Source organism: Ctenopharyngodon idella, chromosome 5 (genome assembly GCF_019924925.1).
Source record: "Ctenopharyngodon idella isolate HZGC_01 chromosome 5, HZGC01, whole genome shotgun sequence".
Taxonomy (NCBI): domain Eukaryota; kingdom Metazoa; phylum Chordata; class Actinopteri; order Cypriniformes; family Xenocyprididae; genus Ctenopharyngodon; species Ctenopharyngodon idella.
Window position 1 is genome coordinate 6,201,417 of NC_067224.1, and position 15,197 is coordinate 6,216,613.

A 15,197-nucleotide genomic window follows, 5' to 3' on the forward strand; every position below is an offset into this window, starting at 1 on the left:
AAATAGCAAATTTTAAATAATGAGTCAATGCATCATCAGTCTTTCTTCCAAAGCATGTTTTTGTCTTACCCTGACTCACTATGGTAAGCCTATTATAAGTGTTTATATTTTAGACCTGTTGGGATGGGTTCCATGGGAAATTGCGTACATACGTCACTCACCCGTGCGTGTCTCATCAAATCTGTAAATAGAGAAGAGTTGCTCCAGCTACTTTGATGCGTGTAAGGTGGGAGTGGCATAGATTAGTTGTCACAAGCGAGAAAGTTTGACATGAATAAATTGCCATATGTAGCTCACTAACAGAGTTCATTGTAAAGAATTATCTTTTGTGAAGGGTCATTTCATTATGGTTGTTTGTAGGGCTGTGCTGGAATTTATTAAGTACTGTGTCGATTATCGGGTATAGCTACAATAACGCTTTCACCTAGTCAGCTTGAGATCCTTTCCATCTAAACTAGTTATATCTCTTAAGCCTTTTAGTGAAAGTTTTATGAGCAGTAGGATAATCTCTCTCTCTTTTTTTTAGTTATGAGAAATAACTATATTCATCCGCACAGTCACACAAAGCTGAAGCACAACCAAAACAATGTTCTTCTGCAAAATGCAATTTTGTTTTTTAACCACTAGAGGGCTAAAAGTTACATAGTGTACCTTTAAACATAGAGGTATTTTGCAGAATATCCAAGGTGGAAAGTGCCTTTATTAACCAGCTGTTACAATAAGTGGATGATTTGCAATGTCATGCTCCAAAAAGGATACCAAACACACCAAGAATGTACCTTAAAAGTAAATATGAATATTGTGAATAAGTCTTCTGAAGCTCTCAAATCTCATTCAAGCTTTTGAACATTCAAACCTGGCACGTCATGATAAGCATTAAAAACCAATTCAGGTTATGCACTGTTTATTCTCCTATGGCTGTGTGCCATCTAATAAGTTCTCCTATATATGACTCAGAGGAAGGCCTTAAGTTTTGGTCTGTTCATCAAAAAAAAAAAAAAAAAAAAAAAAAAAAAAAAAAACTTACAGCCAGCAAAAATGGCAGGTTCTACCCAGCCCATTTTGTCTCATGCCAGCAGTACTGATCCATACAGATATATTTTCACTCTAGACACGTTTACTTGTTTCAGTGTCAAGGACTGGCATAATCCTCATGCTTTACACCTCATAACATGACTGATTCCTTCAACTCCCTCAATAAGAAATATCATAAACCCCCATAAAAACAAGTTCGAAACAAGCATATGAGCCACTTTAGGTGTACAGTCACCAGAGTAGTCTGTGATAGTTTATGATCTAAAAACATTTTCATACATGATGCATTTGTAAAAAATAGCCCTATCAGGACATCCAACAAAAAATACATCAAACAGACTAATGCAGAAAGGCAGATTCTAGGATTTCAGCCTGAGCGGTGTGTATTTGGTTGTATTTTATTTTATTATCAGATGAGAAAAGAGAAGCAAGAGCTGTGCTCTGAGCCAAACACTGCCATTCAACAATGGAAGGATAATACTAAATAAACCAAACCTGAAAGTTTTTAACAACTAGTAAGAGGAGGGCACAAAGTGAAATAACCTCGTAATCTTAAAACTAATCAGATTTTTAGGGAGGCTGAAATGAAACAGTAGGGCCGAAGCTCCTCTTAACAAGGTCTAGCAATGCCTACGGATCAATCAATGTGACTTACACAGCCTTGTCGATAAGGGAGGGAAGAACACACACAGAAATTTCCCTTCCAATCCACATTATTTCCATTTGTTTCCTCTCCACTGCATCAACAATGAATTCCTGAATGGCTGTTCTATTCCCATCTGGAAGTTAGACGTGTATTTGTGACATACCATTGCTATTCATTACTAAACCGTTCAGCCTCGCTCAGTAGTTCAGTTCTCCAAAGACTTCAGTCATGTTTCAGGTAAACTGGCAATCACACTTTCTTCCCCCCTGTTGATAAAGGTCTAGAATGAGGCACAGGGTAGCTGGAGCAGCACTCAGGCATGTCCAAAAGGTCTGGTTAATAAAGGCATTTTCCCCCTGTTATGTTACATGTGGATAGGATTGTTTCCCTAGACAACCGTGTGTGCTGAATTGCTCTTTATGCTGTTTCTAGAATGATTTTGTTTTGATTATGGCTGATTATGGTAGTGTGTATGTTTAATGACAGCTGTCCTCTTGGATAAATCTGCAGGGAGTTCATAGATTTTTGTACAATGCAATCACAGTACATTGTGTTTTTCTGTGTGAGCTGGATATATTTGTGCATGGCCTTGAATTTGCAAAGACATTCCTGAATAATGTTGGGTAGAAAAGTCCAAATTAGTCAGATGTAAAAGCAATATATTCTAAAAATAAATAAATATACAATTACTGCAATTAATACACATACATGCACACATTGTTAGTTTTTTGTTTTCACATTGATTTGGTGATGTCACACCTGTTGTTCATTTCATTAATTTGTTGATCTGTGTATTTATTTGTTTTGCTTCAGTTTCTGTCTGTTTTTGTCATGATCAAGTTGGTTGTTCTGTTTGCCGTGTTTTTTGCCAGTGTGCTCTGTTTCTTTTGTTTAAATAAATTGGACTGCTGTGAGTAAATCCAGCCATTTATTTCATTTTGTTCTCAACCAACGCTGACAGAACAGACCTAACAAAATTGATTTAGCAGCAGTTCGTATCCTCCTCCTCTCCCAGGGGGAAAACACCCTAGAGATACTCACACAGGACTTCCTGGATTTGTACTATCTAGTCCATTATGATGACAGCCTGTGTGTGTTTATCCAGGCAGGTCTCAACGTGGAGACGAGAACACGCCTGCCTGGAGACGGACCTCGAGGGAGCTTCCAGGAGTTTGTGGACTGGGTCCAATTCCACTGTGGATCCTCCTATACTATCGGCAAGATGGAGGAGGATCACCACACTACAGTCCACACCGCACACTTTGTGTCACCCGCCGCCACCGTCCCAATGGACATAAAGCCAGAGCCCACCATAGACGCAGAGCCTGAGTCTGCCCGCGATGAGTCTGACCAGGTGCGTAAACCGGCAAACAGTGTCTGTGCCAGTGGGGATACTGGTGGAATATGAGGGGATGGAGTGGAGCCCCGTCCTGTCAGACAAGGCGGATGTGGATGCACTAAACTAGCAGGGGTGGGGAAAAAAAATTTATTCACATATGAATCATGATTCTATCTTCTGCTGATTCTAACTGATTCACAAATTTCAAAAATAGATTTTCTAAATGTTTATCAATATTGTGATGTTGTCGTTTCAAAGAAGGTGAAAGTCAAATACGAGAGCAGTGTAGTAAACAATGTAACTACCCATATCCTACAAAGTTAAAAGGCAAGAAATGTAATTTATTATGAATAAAGTGAAGTCATGTGACATGTGACCAAGTATGGTGACCCATTCTAGGAATTTGTGCTCTGCATTTAACCCATCCAAGTGTACACACACAGCAGTGAACACACACCCGGAGCAGTGGGCAGCCATTGCTGCGGCACCCGGGGAGCAGTTGCTCAAGGGTCTCACCTCAGTCGTGGTATTGAGGGTGGAGAGAGTGCTGGATATTCACTCCCCTAACTGACAATCCCTGTCGGACCTGAGACTCGAACCCATGACCTTTGGGTTACAAGTCCGACTCTCTATCTATTAGGCCACTCCCACCTCCTCTGACTGTTCCACGTCGGCCAAGGAGGCCAATCCTGAGATGTCTGTCTGTTCTGTATCAGCCAGGAAGGCCGTTTGTGCCTGCACTGCCCAGACCGTCAGCTGTCTTCACGGCCTCTTATCAGCCCTTCGTCTCCTCCTACGTTACCTGCTCAGTGCTTCATGGATCTGCCTCAGGCTGATAGTTTGCCAGCTCAGCCCTGGACTGTCGACCCGTTTGCTCCGCCTAGAATCTCCGTGCCTGTCACTCCACATCGGCCTGTTGGCTCCACCAGGCTTCCTTGTTCCTCCGGCTCCACCTTGGTCAATCGTTGCTTTGCCGTTGCTATGGACTTACGGGCCTTCGTCCATAATGCGTCTCTTCAACCCTTTGGCTCCATCTTCCTTTCAGCTTCACCTCAGACCTTGGGAGCACTGGCTCCACCTCAGTCCTCCTGCACCCTGACTTCATCTTGGCTGCTTGTCCCTGTGGCTCCAGGACCTCTGTGTTGCCTGGTCTTGTCGGCTCTTCGGCTCCGCCTGAGTCTCCACCGCCAGTAGCTCCGCCTCAGTCGGACGTTCCAATGATTCCGTCTGCCAAGTCTTCACCATGGCTCCTCCCTCCCTCCACTCTGCCATAGGCTTACATCATGGGATTCTGGCTGGGGATTCCGCCCTGGCTCCTCCTACCGCTGGCTTTTCCTCATTTCTTCCCTGGACTTTACCGCTGTTATCTCTGCCTTGGCTCCTGTGTTTATTCCATGTGTCTGCCCTGCGCCCACCTCCTAAGCCCCATCCAGCCCTCGTCTGTTGGACTTTTTGTAATTTGTTTGTTGTTTATAAGGTGCAAGTCCGAGCCTTCTTGATGGGAGATGTTACGGGTGATCTTGTTTGTTGTCTGTTTTGGGTGGGTATCAGTTTGGTTTCCTATGTTACTGATTTGTTTCTATGGTCTCGCATTGATTTGGTTATGTGTCACACCTGGTGTTAATTTAGTTGATTCGTTCACCCGTGTACGTAAAGCCTTGGTTTTGATTCAGTCTCTGTTGTATTGTAGTTCTCTCAGTTTTAATGTGCAAAGATAAATTCTGTTCATAAAATGAGGAAAAATAAGAGGTGAAGCACATCTAGCTGCATCTAATTGTCTGTAAATGTTCCGGAAAATGTGTTTGCAAATAGTATTTTTGTATTCTTAAACTGCAAGTGTAAATTAAAAGGCTTTCTTGGGTATAAATGCATGAGAGGTGAGCCACTTGTGTGGGTAATTTGGCTTTGAATAGAGCTGTCACTGTCTGAGATGATGTTGGCAATGGAGGTATGCCTTTTCAGATAAATCACATGCTTTTCATAGCCACAGGAGGAGTTCGGCATAGCCCGCCATTAAAACACCACTTTGATGTTCATCGGCGGCACATGAAGATCGCGGCAAATGAGGTTTGGAGAATAATGGGAAAGACCGAATGCTGGAGTGAGATAACACCTCAGAGCTCCATTGTGTGAAAGTGTGAAAGACTGAAGCCTGACATCATGTACACGTCTGACTTGCACTCAGTAGGAGAGCTGTGTGTCTTTTTGTGAAGCTGTCCTTAAAGTTTTACTGGCTCTACAAGATTCTACATACATCTGTGTATATCACATTTACTGCTACTATATTTTTATTTTCCTATATAACTGGACTCCCCATATGCTCTAACACAAGAATTTTCAAGCTTTTTGATGCCAAGGCTCCCTAAATAAAATCATTGCTTTGTGAGTCACTGCTTTCTAAATTATAAAGGCAGTTATATATTTTCTAGTGCTGTCAAAATTTAAAATATTTAACGCAACTAAGGCAGCATTCGTTTTCCCCCGTCATCCTTTGGCTAGCTTTACAATATATGATCACACTGTTATTCAAGCAAATGTTAATGAATGTTAAATGCCTAATAAATGTTAAAAAATCATAGCTTTCAATTACACACTAATGCTGAATGCCTATAATTAATGGCTAAAATATGGCTAGATTAATTAGTTTTTTTTTATATATATATATATTTTCACATTAGCTACATGTATATTTCTTGACATACCTATACACTGTGAAAAAATATTTTTCGAAGTTTAAAATAATAAAAATTATGCTTTACAAGAAAATAATATTTCAGTCTTTCTACTTCAAATTTTCAATTTAGTTTCAAAGTAAATCCTACAGCAAATTGTTTTCAGTGTTAAACCTCTGAACAATGGAGCACAGAATGCCAGTGTTATTTAATGTTAATGTTACAGAGAAATAGAAAGAGATGTCACTTCCTGCCAGACAGAGACTATCTCTTCATGACAAGCTGTTTTCATTTGTACCCTCTTTTCAGAAAGCAGAAGCAGACAAGTTCGAGTCAGACACAAGATAACTATTTTATCACTGGGATGTAGGCACAGACCATCAGGGCTTTACTAGACAGCCTTTATTGAGGAAATTTAAGGCGCAATAAAGTGCCAGAATGCGCATGAGGAAATAATGAAAATGTAGTTTTTATAAACACTAGAGGTGAGACACTGAATATGCCAGTGTTTGGAGTTTATTTACGTGAAGGACAAGAGCGATCCCTGAAGGAACGGCCTATGAGGGAGACTTTTGGTTTCCATGGAAACTGGCTAAGACAGCCCTAAAGAAAAGCAATGGTGAATCATCAGGTGGTTCCTCCTCAATCCACATGTCTACAGACGCACACACATAGGTCTGTACTTTCCCTCAAAACGGTAAACATCCTTTAAGGATTTCAGTCAACTTGTCAATATGTCCAGATCATATCATCATACAGCCTCGTCCCAAAGGAGCTCATCCTCTAAAACAGCATAAAGAGCAAAACAGCCTAAATTAAGCCTTAAACCCTCATCCCAGGCCTCAGTTAAACCTTTCTAAACTCTAAAAATCACCCAGTGTCACCTCCCTCTAGCTGTGTTGAATGAACCCGTTACTGCACCGCTTAAGAACAGAAATGTGACCTTTGAAGCGCAGACTCACTGCCTCATTAATTCACACCGAGTCCAGACAAATCTGGGAGACTCCAAACCCAGAGCTGCAATCTCAGCGGGAAAAGCCTGTACCTCGCACAATAGCTGCCTGCTCTCGCTAACTCTGGCCTGTCTAGACGACTCTAGCATGGATTTGGTGTTGGTGTTAAACTTTTTACTGTCTTGCAGCATCAGATTTTGCTCAGGAAAGAGAGACTTCAGGTCACATTGACCCGTCTAATCTCTATTAGAAATTCACAAATCTATCTTGGTATAAACCTAGTGTCAATACTAATAGTTTCATTAAAATAAATGCATTGAGAAAGAATAGTTAATATAAGATAATTAATACAAGAACACTCTCAAGAACACTACATATTTAATACAAGAAGTTTTACAAATGCACGTCTTGGTGGTTGGAGGCAAATGAAAAACTAATACTCCACAATAATATATAAATCAATTTATCTAAAATACTAAATCAACTGTATCTCAAAGAGCACACCACAAAGTAATCCATTGTTTCAATACTTAATATTACTAAATAGTTTTGCCTTTATATGAAGAGTTTAAATTTAAAAGCCGCTAAACGTCACCTCCATCAAAAATGAAATAACGATATTGAACGAATGCTCACCGCAAATAGTATACATTCATCAAATACTTTTGCTTCAAATCAGCTAAATCCCAGTGTCAGCCCATTCAGAAATACCGGTTTGTTGGCAGAAACTGCTAAACACTACTTCCCTTTGTGAGCAAAAGTCCACAGAAGAACCAATCGGAACACGTGAATCGGATCATATGATTTCAAGTTGAATGATGGTGTGTGTATGAGCCGCTTTCAATTGCTGAGCTGCAAGTTTTTATCATGTTTTGTCCATTGTTACAGTGCCAATGACAGGATTTCATGAGTAGCAAGTAAACACAACAGTGTTCTTTTGCTGCTGTAAAACTGACAGAAATAGACATTTTACTGTCTTGTTGTCCAAAGTAGGGGTGTGCAGCGGAGCCACTATCTGTATCTGTATTCGTAACAATTTCAAAATTATTTGTATCTGTATTTGGATAATACCGGAAGTGGGCGCCGGAAGTTCGTACAATTACTTGAGAAGATCGTTATGTCTATGGTACTACAGCCTATATTTCTGTTTTCTTCGTAGATACTGTATCACTAAAATATGCCTTGTATAACCCAAAAAAAATTTTTTTTTATGATTATAACATTTATTTAAATATCTTCCAACTGTCTGAGCCGATAGTCTCGATGGAAGTGCTTCTAGATGTGTTGTGCAGTTGTGCTTTGGATGACACGAGTTCAAATCCCATCTTAGGGACCTTTCGTGATCCGATAAATAAAGAGGCTATTTAAATATATTCAAAATAAAACAGTTTTCAAAGTATAAAATTAGGTAATAATTAAAATAATAATAATAATAATAAATGATCGTATCAGAGTGATTTCATCGCAAACGTTAAGTGATTTAGTGATTGTCGCTCATACCTGAATGAATTCAAAGCGCTGAATGAATTCAAAACTTTCTTTTTACCATAAGAGACGAACTTCACTAAACAAATGTGTGTGTGCCTCTCAAACCAGCAAGAGATAAAGGAGCAAACATGTAGACCTAGTAGAAAATGTATGTATCTTTGTTGACTATCTTATCAGAGAGCTGGTTTGTTTCTCAGAGACATGCAGAGATGGAGCGCGGCTATTTGATTTGCGATTGTGCTGTGCGAATTCCATTCATTTATATTGTGCAAGGTTTACATCAATTACATATACATATTGAACAGTAGAACATGTGTATGTAGTATTTTAGTCGATATTGCTCCTGTTAAGCTCTGATTTTGGAGAAACGCAACAGCAACGTGGTTATTTGATTTGCGCTCATTTCATTCATAGAGGTTCACATGCATTCGCTTCACACTCATTGCATAGTGATTTTAGAGGTTTATGTATCGCGCTATGATCCCCTGTCTCACCTGTTATCCAGCAGACTCGAGGAGTGACTGTTTCAGTCTCAGCCGAATATTATTCGGCAGAATTATTCGTTATCCGTTATTCATTTTGAAGCCATTATCCGTGCCTTTCCGAATAAGGTATTCGGCTTCGGGCACACCCCTAGTTCAAGAGTTGGACTTTTTTGCAAAAAAAGCACACATGGACTTAGAGCTGGTTTTGCAGCAAAAGACAGTCAAATTTCTTAAATACCAATGAATTGACTAAAGTGACATTTTTGAAAATAAGGCATTTCAATAACTGACTAATAACCTTTTCATTGCCATTAAAGTGAAATTACTGAACCTAAACAGAGGAGCCTGGTAAAAAATCATACCGTGTAAAAAATCAACATGTCAGACAGACTTAGAAACTTTTGCATCTGAACTCTTCAAATGCTGTCAGGAATAATAAAGTGTTTAAAGCAAAAATCCAGCGTTAGTGTCAGTTCTGGTAGGTCACGTCATTCAAGCTCGCATCAGCTGACTCCCAGGTGACTTATGTCTACCTATAGGAATACGACGCCTATCACAGCATCCATATATAAGCTCCTCAGTATTACCAGCAGCTATTGCTTTTCTCAGGAGCTAATTACCCTCCTCCATCCCAAGCTCCTCCTCTCTTCAGTCAGGATTGGCCTTATGCTTCCCCTGAATCAGACTAATTCTTGAAATATGTGTACATGTTAAATTATTGACATTAATTATATCTGCATATGTTGGTTCTGTTCTGTTTACCCTAGGGGGGTTATTGCTGCTCTCCCTGCTCTTATCCATGCTTATCCAGTTCTTGCCCAGAACAGAACCATACCGCCAAAACAAACTCTATGCAATTATCAATCATATTTGACGATAGTGGTCCTGACAGAAGTCTAAGTGAAACCTATAGTATAATTATTTGAAATTGCCTCTGAACTTGCTGCCAAAACTCCCAGAATATCTGGTATTCAAGTTATCTTTTAGTCAGCATAAAAACTGGACATTCAATCACATTACAGTAAATCATATCGTTTAACTGACAAAATTTACTATACTATTATTCATGGGCTTATGAAGTGAGACAACTAAATATATTACGTAACCAAATAAAATGAGAATGCAATTGATTTGATTTTAATAGCATCTTATCTTTTAGTCAGTATGCGATAGTCAAATGAAAATGTATGAGAACTGGTTTTAAGCTATGAATTCATAATTAGATACAAGGTTAAATACATCTGGTCAGAGTATTGGAACATTAGATAAGATTTCTCCTCATTCCAGAGGACATTTTTCCTCTATATACTGGTGTATATGAGACAGAGACTGATGGTAGGTAGAAAAGTCCTCCGAGTAATGACTTCCTTTGCAAGCAGTTTTCTAATGGAAAACTAATCCATATTAAGTAAGAGTTAATCAACACCAAATTGAAATCGGATTCCCATTTAATTCTTTGTCAGCCTGTATAAATGGTTAACGGTGACAAAGACCAAAAAATGCTTCGTCAGTAATCAATGGCCATTTTCTGAACAAGTTGCCAACAGCAAGTTGCAGCATTGAAGTGAATGTGTGTAGGACATTAGTTAAATCAGCTACACAACATTGTTATTTTCGTTTGCTGACATTTAATTCATTAACCATGATAAGATTGAATCAAAATGTTCATTTATGTGTATAGCTTGCTAGTACTTTTGACCTCATTATCTGACACATTAAACCCTTTCTTATATTTGCAACATTTAACTAGAAAGACAATGCCAAGTGGTTTCTCTACTTGGGCAACTTGGTTAATCTGCTTTTAATGGATTTGAGGGATATTGTGAGTGTAACACAGCTGTTATGTAATGATACACACAAGTGGAGACTAATGTTCCTCTGTGGTGTAATCTTCTGCACTGCCACTTTGTCTTTGCTATTATCCTAATGCAGCATTTCAATCACCGCACAGGGTTTCATTGCAAACTAAACAATCAAGCTCTGTGAAAAACAACCCATTTTGCAACAGTCATGTTTGTGAGGCATTAAATGTCACTCAGAAAGAGCCAGTGACATCTCAGCTGGGGTGAAATCACCAGGCAACATCGCAAATGAAGGGGAGGCCAAAATAACAAATGACATGAAAATTTTTTAAATGTTTGCAAAGGTGAGTCATGATAGGTTGATTAGCAGTTAGCACTGAGTCTAAAGACCTCTAACAATTGCCACTTTGAATTATGATGCAAGACAACAATGAGATGTCCAAAGAGCCAGGTTACAAAAACTATTAAAAAAAATGTACGTAAAATGTCTTAAACAGACCATTTGGGAGTAGACTTAACAGTTACGTCACTGCATTTGCATTATTATGGCAGTTGCTTTATTAAGGTGGCAGAAAAACAGTGGTAACAAGGAGGAAAACCACAAGATCTATGAAAAAAAAAAAAAAAGTCTTGTGCCTTTGGATGTCAGAATCAGAATGCAAAAAAAGATGGTCTTCATTTTTATAGAATACCATCTTCAAAGACGCACTTTGAAGCTAAACAGACAGACTGTACTAATGGAGACTGTGACGATTAGCCTACTTTTAAAGCATGAATTTGATGTAAACAATAGATCTACACAATTTTCACATATGCAGTTCATAGAAGGCATGTTGTATTTGACTGAGCGGCAGCATTGGTTTTCAGCGTGAATGCTGCGAAAAACACACAAACACATCCAAAACAGAAAAAAACTTTGCGATTGACTGTACAAATAGCTTTGACAAGAAATCTGAGGTATATTTTTACAGACTGCCTAAAGCTACAGAAAAGAGAAGCAAATGGATCGCTGCGATTCACAGAAACAACTGGATTCTAGGTAGCGAAACGTGGATTTGCAGTTATCATTTATGTCAATATGTTGAATTTTTGGGTAAAATTATACCTTATATATTGTATTGTTATATATTGTATTTAATTGAACTCATCAATTAAATATTTACCATCTTATATTCTGCATAATTGGGTGTTTTTAAAGAAACACTGACAAAAACTATACAAGTTTTAGGGCTGGATGATATGACAATATATATAACATTGATATAAATGATCACCCAGATTTAGACCTATCTATGGTGTATTTATATAAAGCATTCACAGGCACATTTGATTTATGTATTTCCCCAGCGTCGAAATCAGGCACATATAAATGTCTGTAAACACGATTCCTGGCTGCATGTCAATATCCATGGATCACTGGATCTTTGGTAAGTTGTAATGAACACTATTGAGTCCAACCTTTAGTTTAATTGTTTGTTTTACTCGCCTTTTCACAGTTTCCCCTATTAAATCCAGTGGCTCTTTTGCCACTTAGTCCGGCTGAAGGGGGCGTGTTCTGGCGGGAAAGTGGCGTCAATGTGAGTTATTATGGAAGTTAACTGTTTTGGATTGTAAAGTTAGTGTTTCATACATTTAAAACATTTTTTTCCTGGAAATATTTTATCGGAATTTCTTTTCATATTGTCTTCAGTTGTTCATCCCACATTTTAGTAACACCACTTAAGATATTTGAATAGCATCTGTCTAAACAAGAAAATGTTGTAAATTTCACCACTTGTATCCAAGGCTAATGCACATCATTCACTCTACTTTTTACATCCAAAAACATATTTAGAGAAAACCAATGGATGCTTTCTATGCCCTGTTTCTGTTGGCAACAGTTAAACATAGTGAGGAAACTCTAGCAGGCAGCTAACTGGAGTGATTAGATCCTGATAATTGCTCTGCAGGGCCACATAAGGAAGTCCAAGGAATATGACTCAATTTTACAGGATAAAGCAAGCACTGTTCCCTCAATATACTGACATTTCGTGAAGACCCCAGTAAACAAATCTAAATATGATGTAAGCTTTTCAGTTTTAGCGGACAGCGTGAGAAGTAAATTTCTACCTCCTTCACTGGTCCTTCAGCTGGAGGCTTTTAATTTTGATGAATGCCTTAACATCCCACTACACTCTATAGCAGCGATCCAAGAATCATTGAAGGCAAATTCTGTTCTGATGTTCTGCTTGTAATTAGGTCTCAGCACTACATGGGGGCCTGGGGTCGGCCTGACCCACCCAATTACAACTGGATCATGGGAATCATGTAACCATGGACACTTAATTAAAAACATCCATATTTTTTCTTTTTCCTTATTAAAGTAGGATCTCAGTTCAGTCACCACTGACATTTTTGAAAAGCCCTCATTAAACTTAAGTTGATTTGCTTCACATGCCACTTTCTCTGTTATCTTTTTCTTTTGATTCCACCTATACTTCATGGGAACGAACCTAATGTTTTTTCTTTCATTGTGTAGCAAATATGTAGGATACACTTTATTTCAATGGTCCACTTTAGATATTCTGCCAAGTAACTTTGCAACTACATGTCAACTAACTCTCATTAGAGTATTAGTAGACTGTAGTAGACTGATAGGTTAGGGTAGGGCTATTCAACTGGCGGCCCGTGGGCCAAATCTGGCCCGGCAAACATCTTCATCCGGCCCGAGGGCACCCCAACCTCCCTCCTCTTTTTCTGGCGGTGCGGCTAAATCTGGTTAGATACTTGCCCGCAGTGGCGCCTGCAGCTGTACGGCTCGGCTATATATGCACTGTTCGTACCATGCACGCTCGTCTGACCGACCTGAGAAACGTTTTCTGTGTGAATATTTCAGCAGTTATATTGTGCGTCCCATAATTCTGTTGACTGAACCAGCGATACCAATCTTTCGTGAATTAATCATTCTTTTGGCTTGATTCTTTCTTTTCCGTGAATTGGCCAATATAACGATCTGAAATGATTTGGATTCGTTCGGACCGCTCTGTCACTGAATCATCTGAAGTTGTTTCTCGGTCAGTAACAACAAATATAGAACAAATAGTGCTGTTTTCAGGTGTTTCACTAGTTTACTTTGAACTACGCAGCATGACTGAGTGTATAATGGAACGAAAGCTTAAAGGAGTTGCTTTTATTCCCGGTCCCGGACACCGTTATTAAACAGTTGCGACATCTAGTGAGAAGCATTTCAATTCGACACGCACCTCTGGGTAACAAACCACAAATCACTCGATGATTAAACTAGTTTTAAATCGGATGAAACAGCCTCAACTTTGTTATAGCCATTAATATTGCAATGTATTTATTAGGTGGGTAGGGGAATAATTCATTTTTTTGTGAAGGTGTAGTTTTTACCTGTGTTTAGGCGTTTTAATAAAGAGCCCTATTTTAACGATCTAAGCGCATGGTCTAAAGCGCGCAGCGCAAGTGCACTTAGGGAAAAATGGTCAGCGCGCCAGGCGCATGGTGTAAAAGGGTTGTCTCTATTCTTTTAATGAGTAATGGGTGTGTCTTGGGCGTAACATGCAATAAACCAATCAGAATGTCATCTCCCATTCCCTATAAAAGCCTGTTGCGCTCGCGCCATGGCGGATTCACTATTTACATGGCGGAATTTTCAAGCGGATCTGCTCATGTGTGTGGTTAAAGCGCCCGAGCAGTCCATCTACGGTACAAGCCGGATTCCACCAAAGCATTTTTATCTTTATGCACACAATAATAATCTTTTACATTGTAATCCTTTTATTTTTAATATTTGGCATGTTTATGTGCTGCTGTGCGTCCCTGTGTGTGTAATAAGCAGAGTGTACGCGCGTTGTGCACCCGCATATATATATATATATATATATATATATATATATAAAAAAAAAAAAAAAACAAACAAAAAAAACAAATAACAAAACAAATATTGTGGCATTGACTTCAGTTGGTCAATGCCGCAGTCTATTTCAGTTGCCTCAAAATAGCAACACGCCAACAATGCACCTGAACACACCTTGTTTTCAGTCCAGCACGCCAATGGGTGCAAATGCATTTGCTATTTAAACAACGTGGCGCAGGACGTGAAAATGATAACTGCGCTGGGCTGAAACTAGCAAAAAACACTTGCGTCGTGCCTGGTGCCGCATTGCGCCAGGTGTATGATAGGGCCCAAAGTGTTACCCAAATCTGTCTTTCTAGGTAATTAACCATTCGCTAAACTCCACTAACAACCAAGTCACTTCTTTACGATGGATAAGCATTTGTCATTTCCAGTGGCAACTCAACACAAATACCTTGAGCATTCAGACACTATTGTTTAATTGTTGAATTTTGCGGAGGCCTTGACATATAAACTTCACAGTAAAGTAATGAATGTATAGATTGTGATTGGGTACCTGAGTGTTTTGCGAACCATATCTTCATCTGTTATTCCATAATACGTCAGGGTCTCACTCCAGACAGGGTTGAGAGTGTTGCGTAGGGTCTTGGTGCGGAGCTTATTGGCCTAGAAGAAATGATAGATTTGCCTGTAGATTAGTGGTTGTGTTCACTGGCACTCTTTAGTCTTTATTCTTAGCACAAGCTAAGAATATACCAGACCTTCCATTTCGCCATGTCAGGCAAATCAGGGGTTTAAACTCTGTATTTAAACATGCACCAAATTTTGGTAACAGGGTTGCAAAATGGCAAAATCACACTTAGAATTAATGGAAAATAAAACAGCTTGTATAATATTTAGTTTGATTTTCCAAGGCTG

At 39.1% G+C, this 15,197-nt stretch overlaps 1 protein-coding gene across 9 annotated transcripts in view; it reads right to left on the reverse strand.

Annotated features, from left to right (window-relative positions):
• Window positions 1-15,197, reverse strand: part of doc2b (double C2-like domains, beta) — a 274,263-nt gene that overhangs the window by 18,013 nt on the left and 241,053 nt on the right. For all 9 annotated transcript variants that reach the window (XM_051895445.1, XM_051895446.1, XM_051895451.1 and 6 more), the window contains one exon: window positions 14,836-14,945. In XM_051895445.1, coding sequence (XP_051751405.1) covers window positions 14,836-14,945 — 110 coding nt within the window. The remainder of the gene's footprint in view (window positions 1-14,835; window positions 14,946-15,197) is intronic.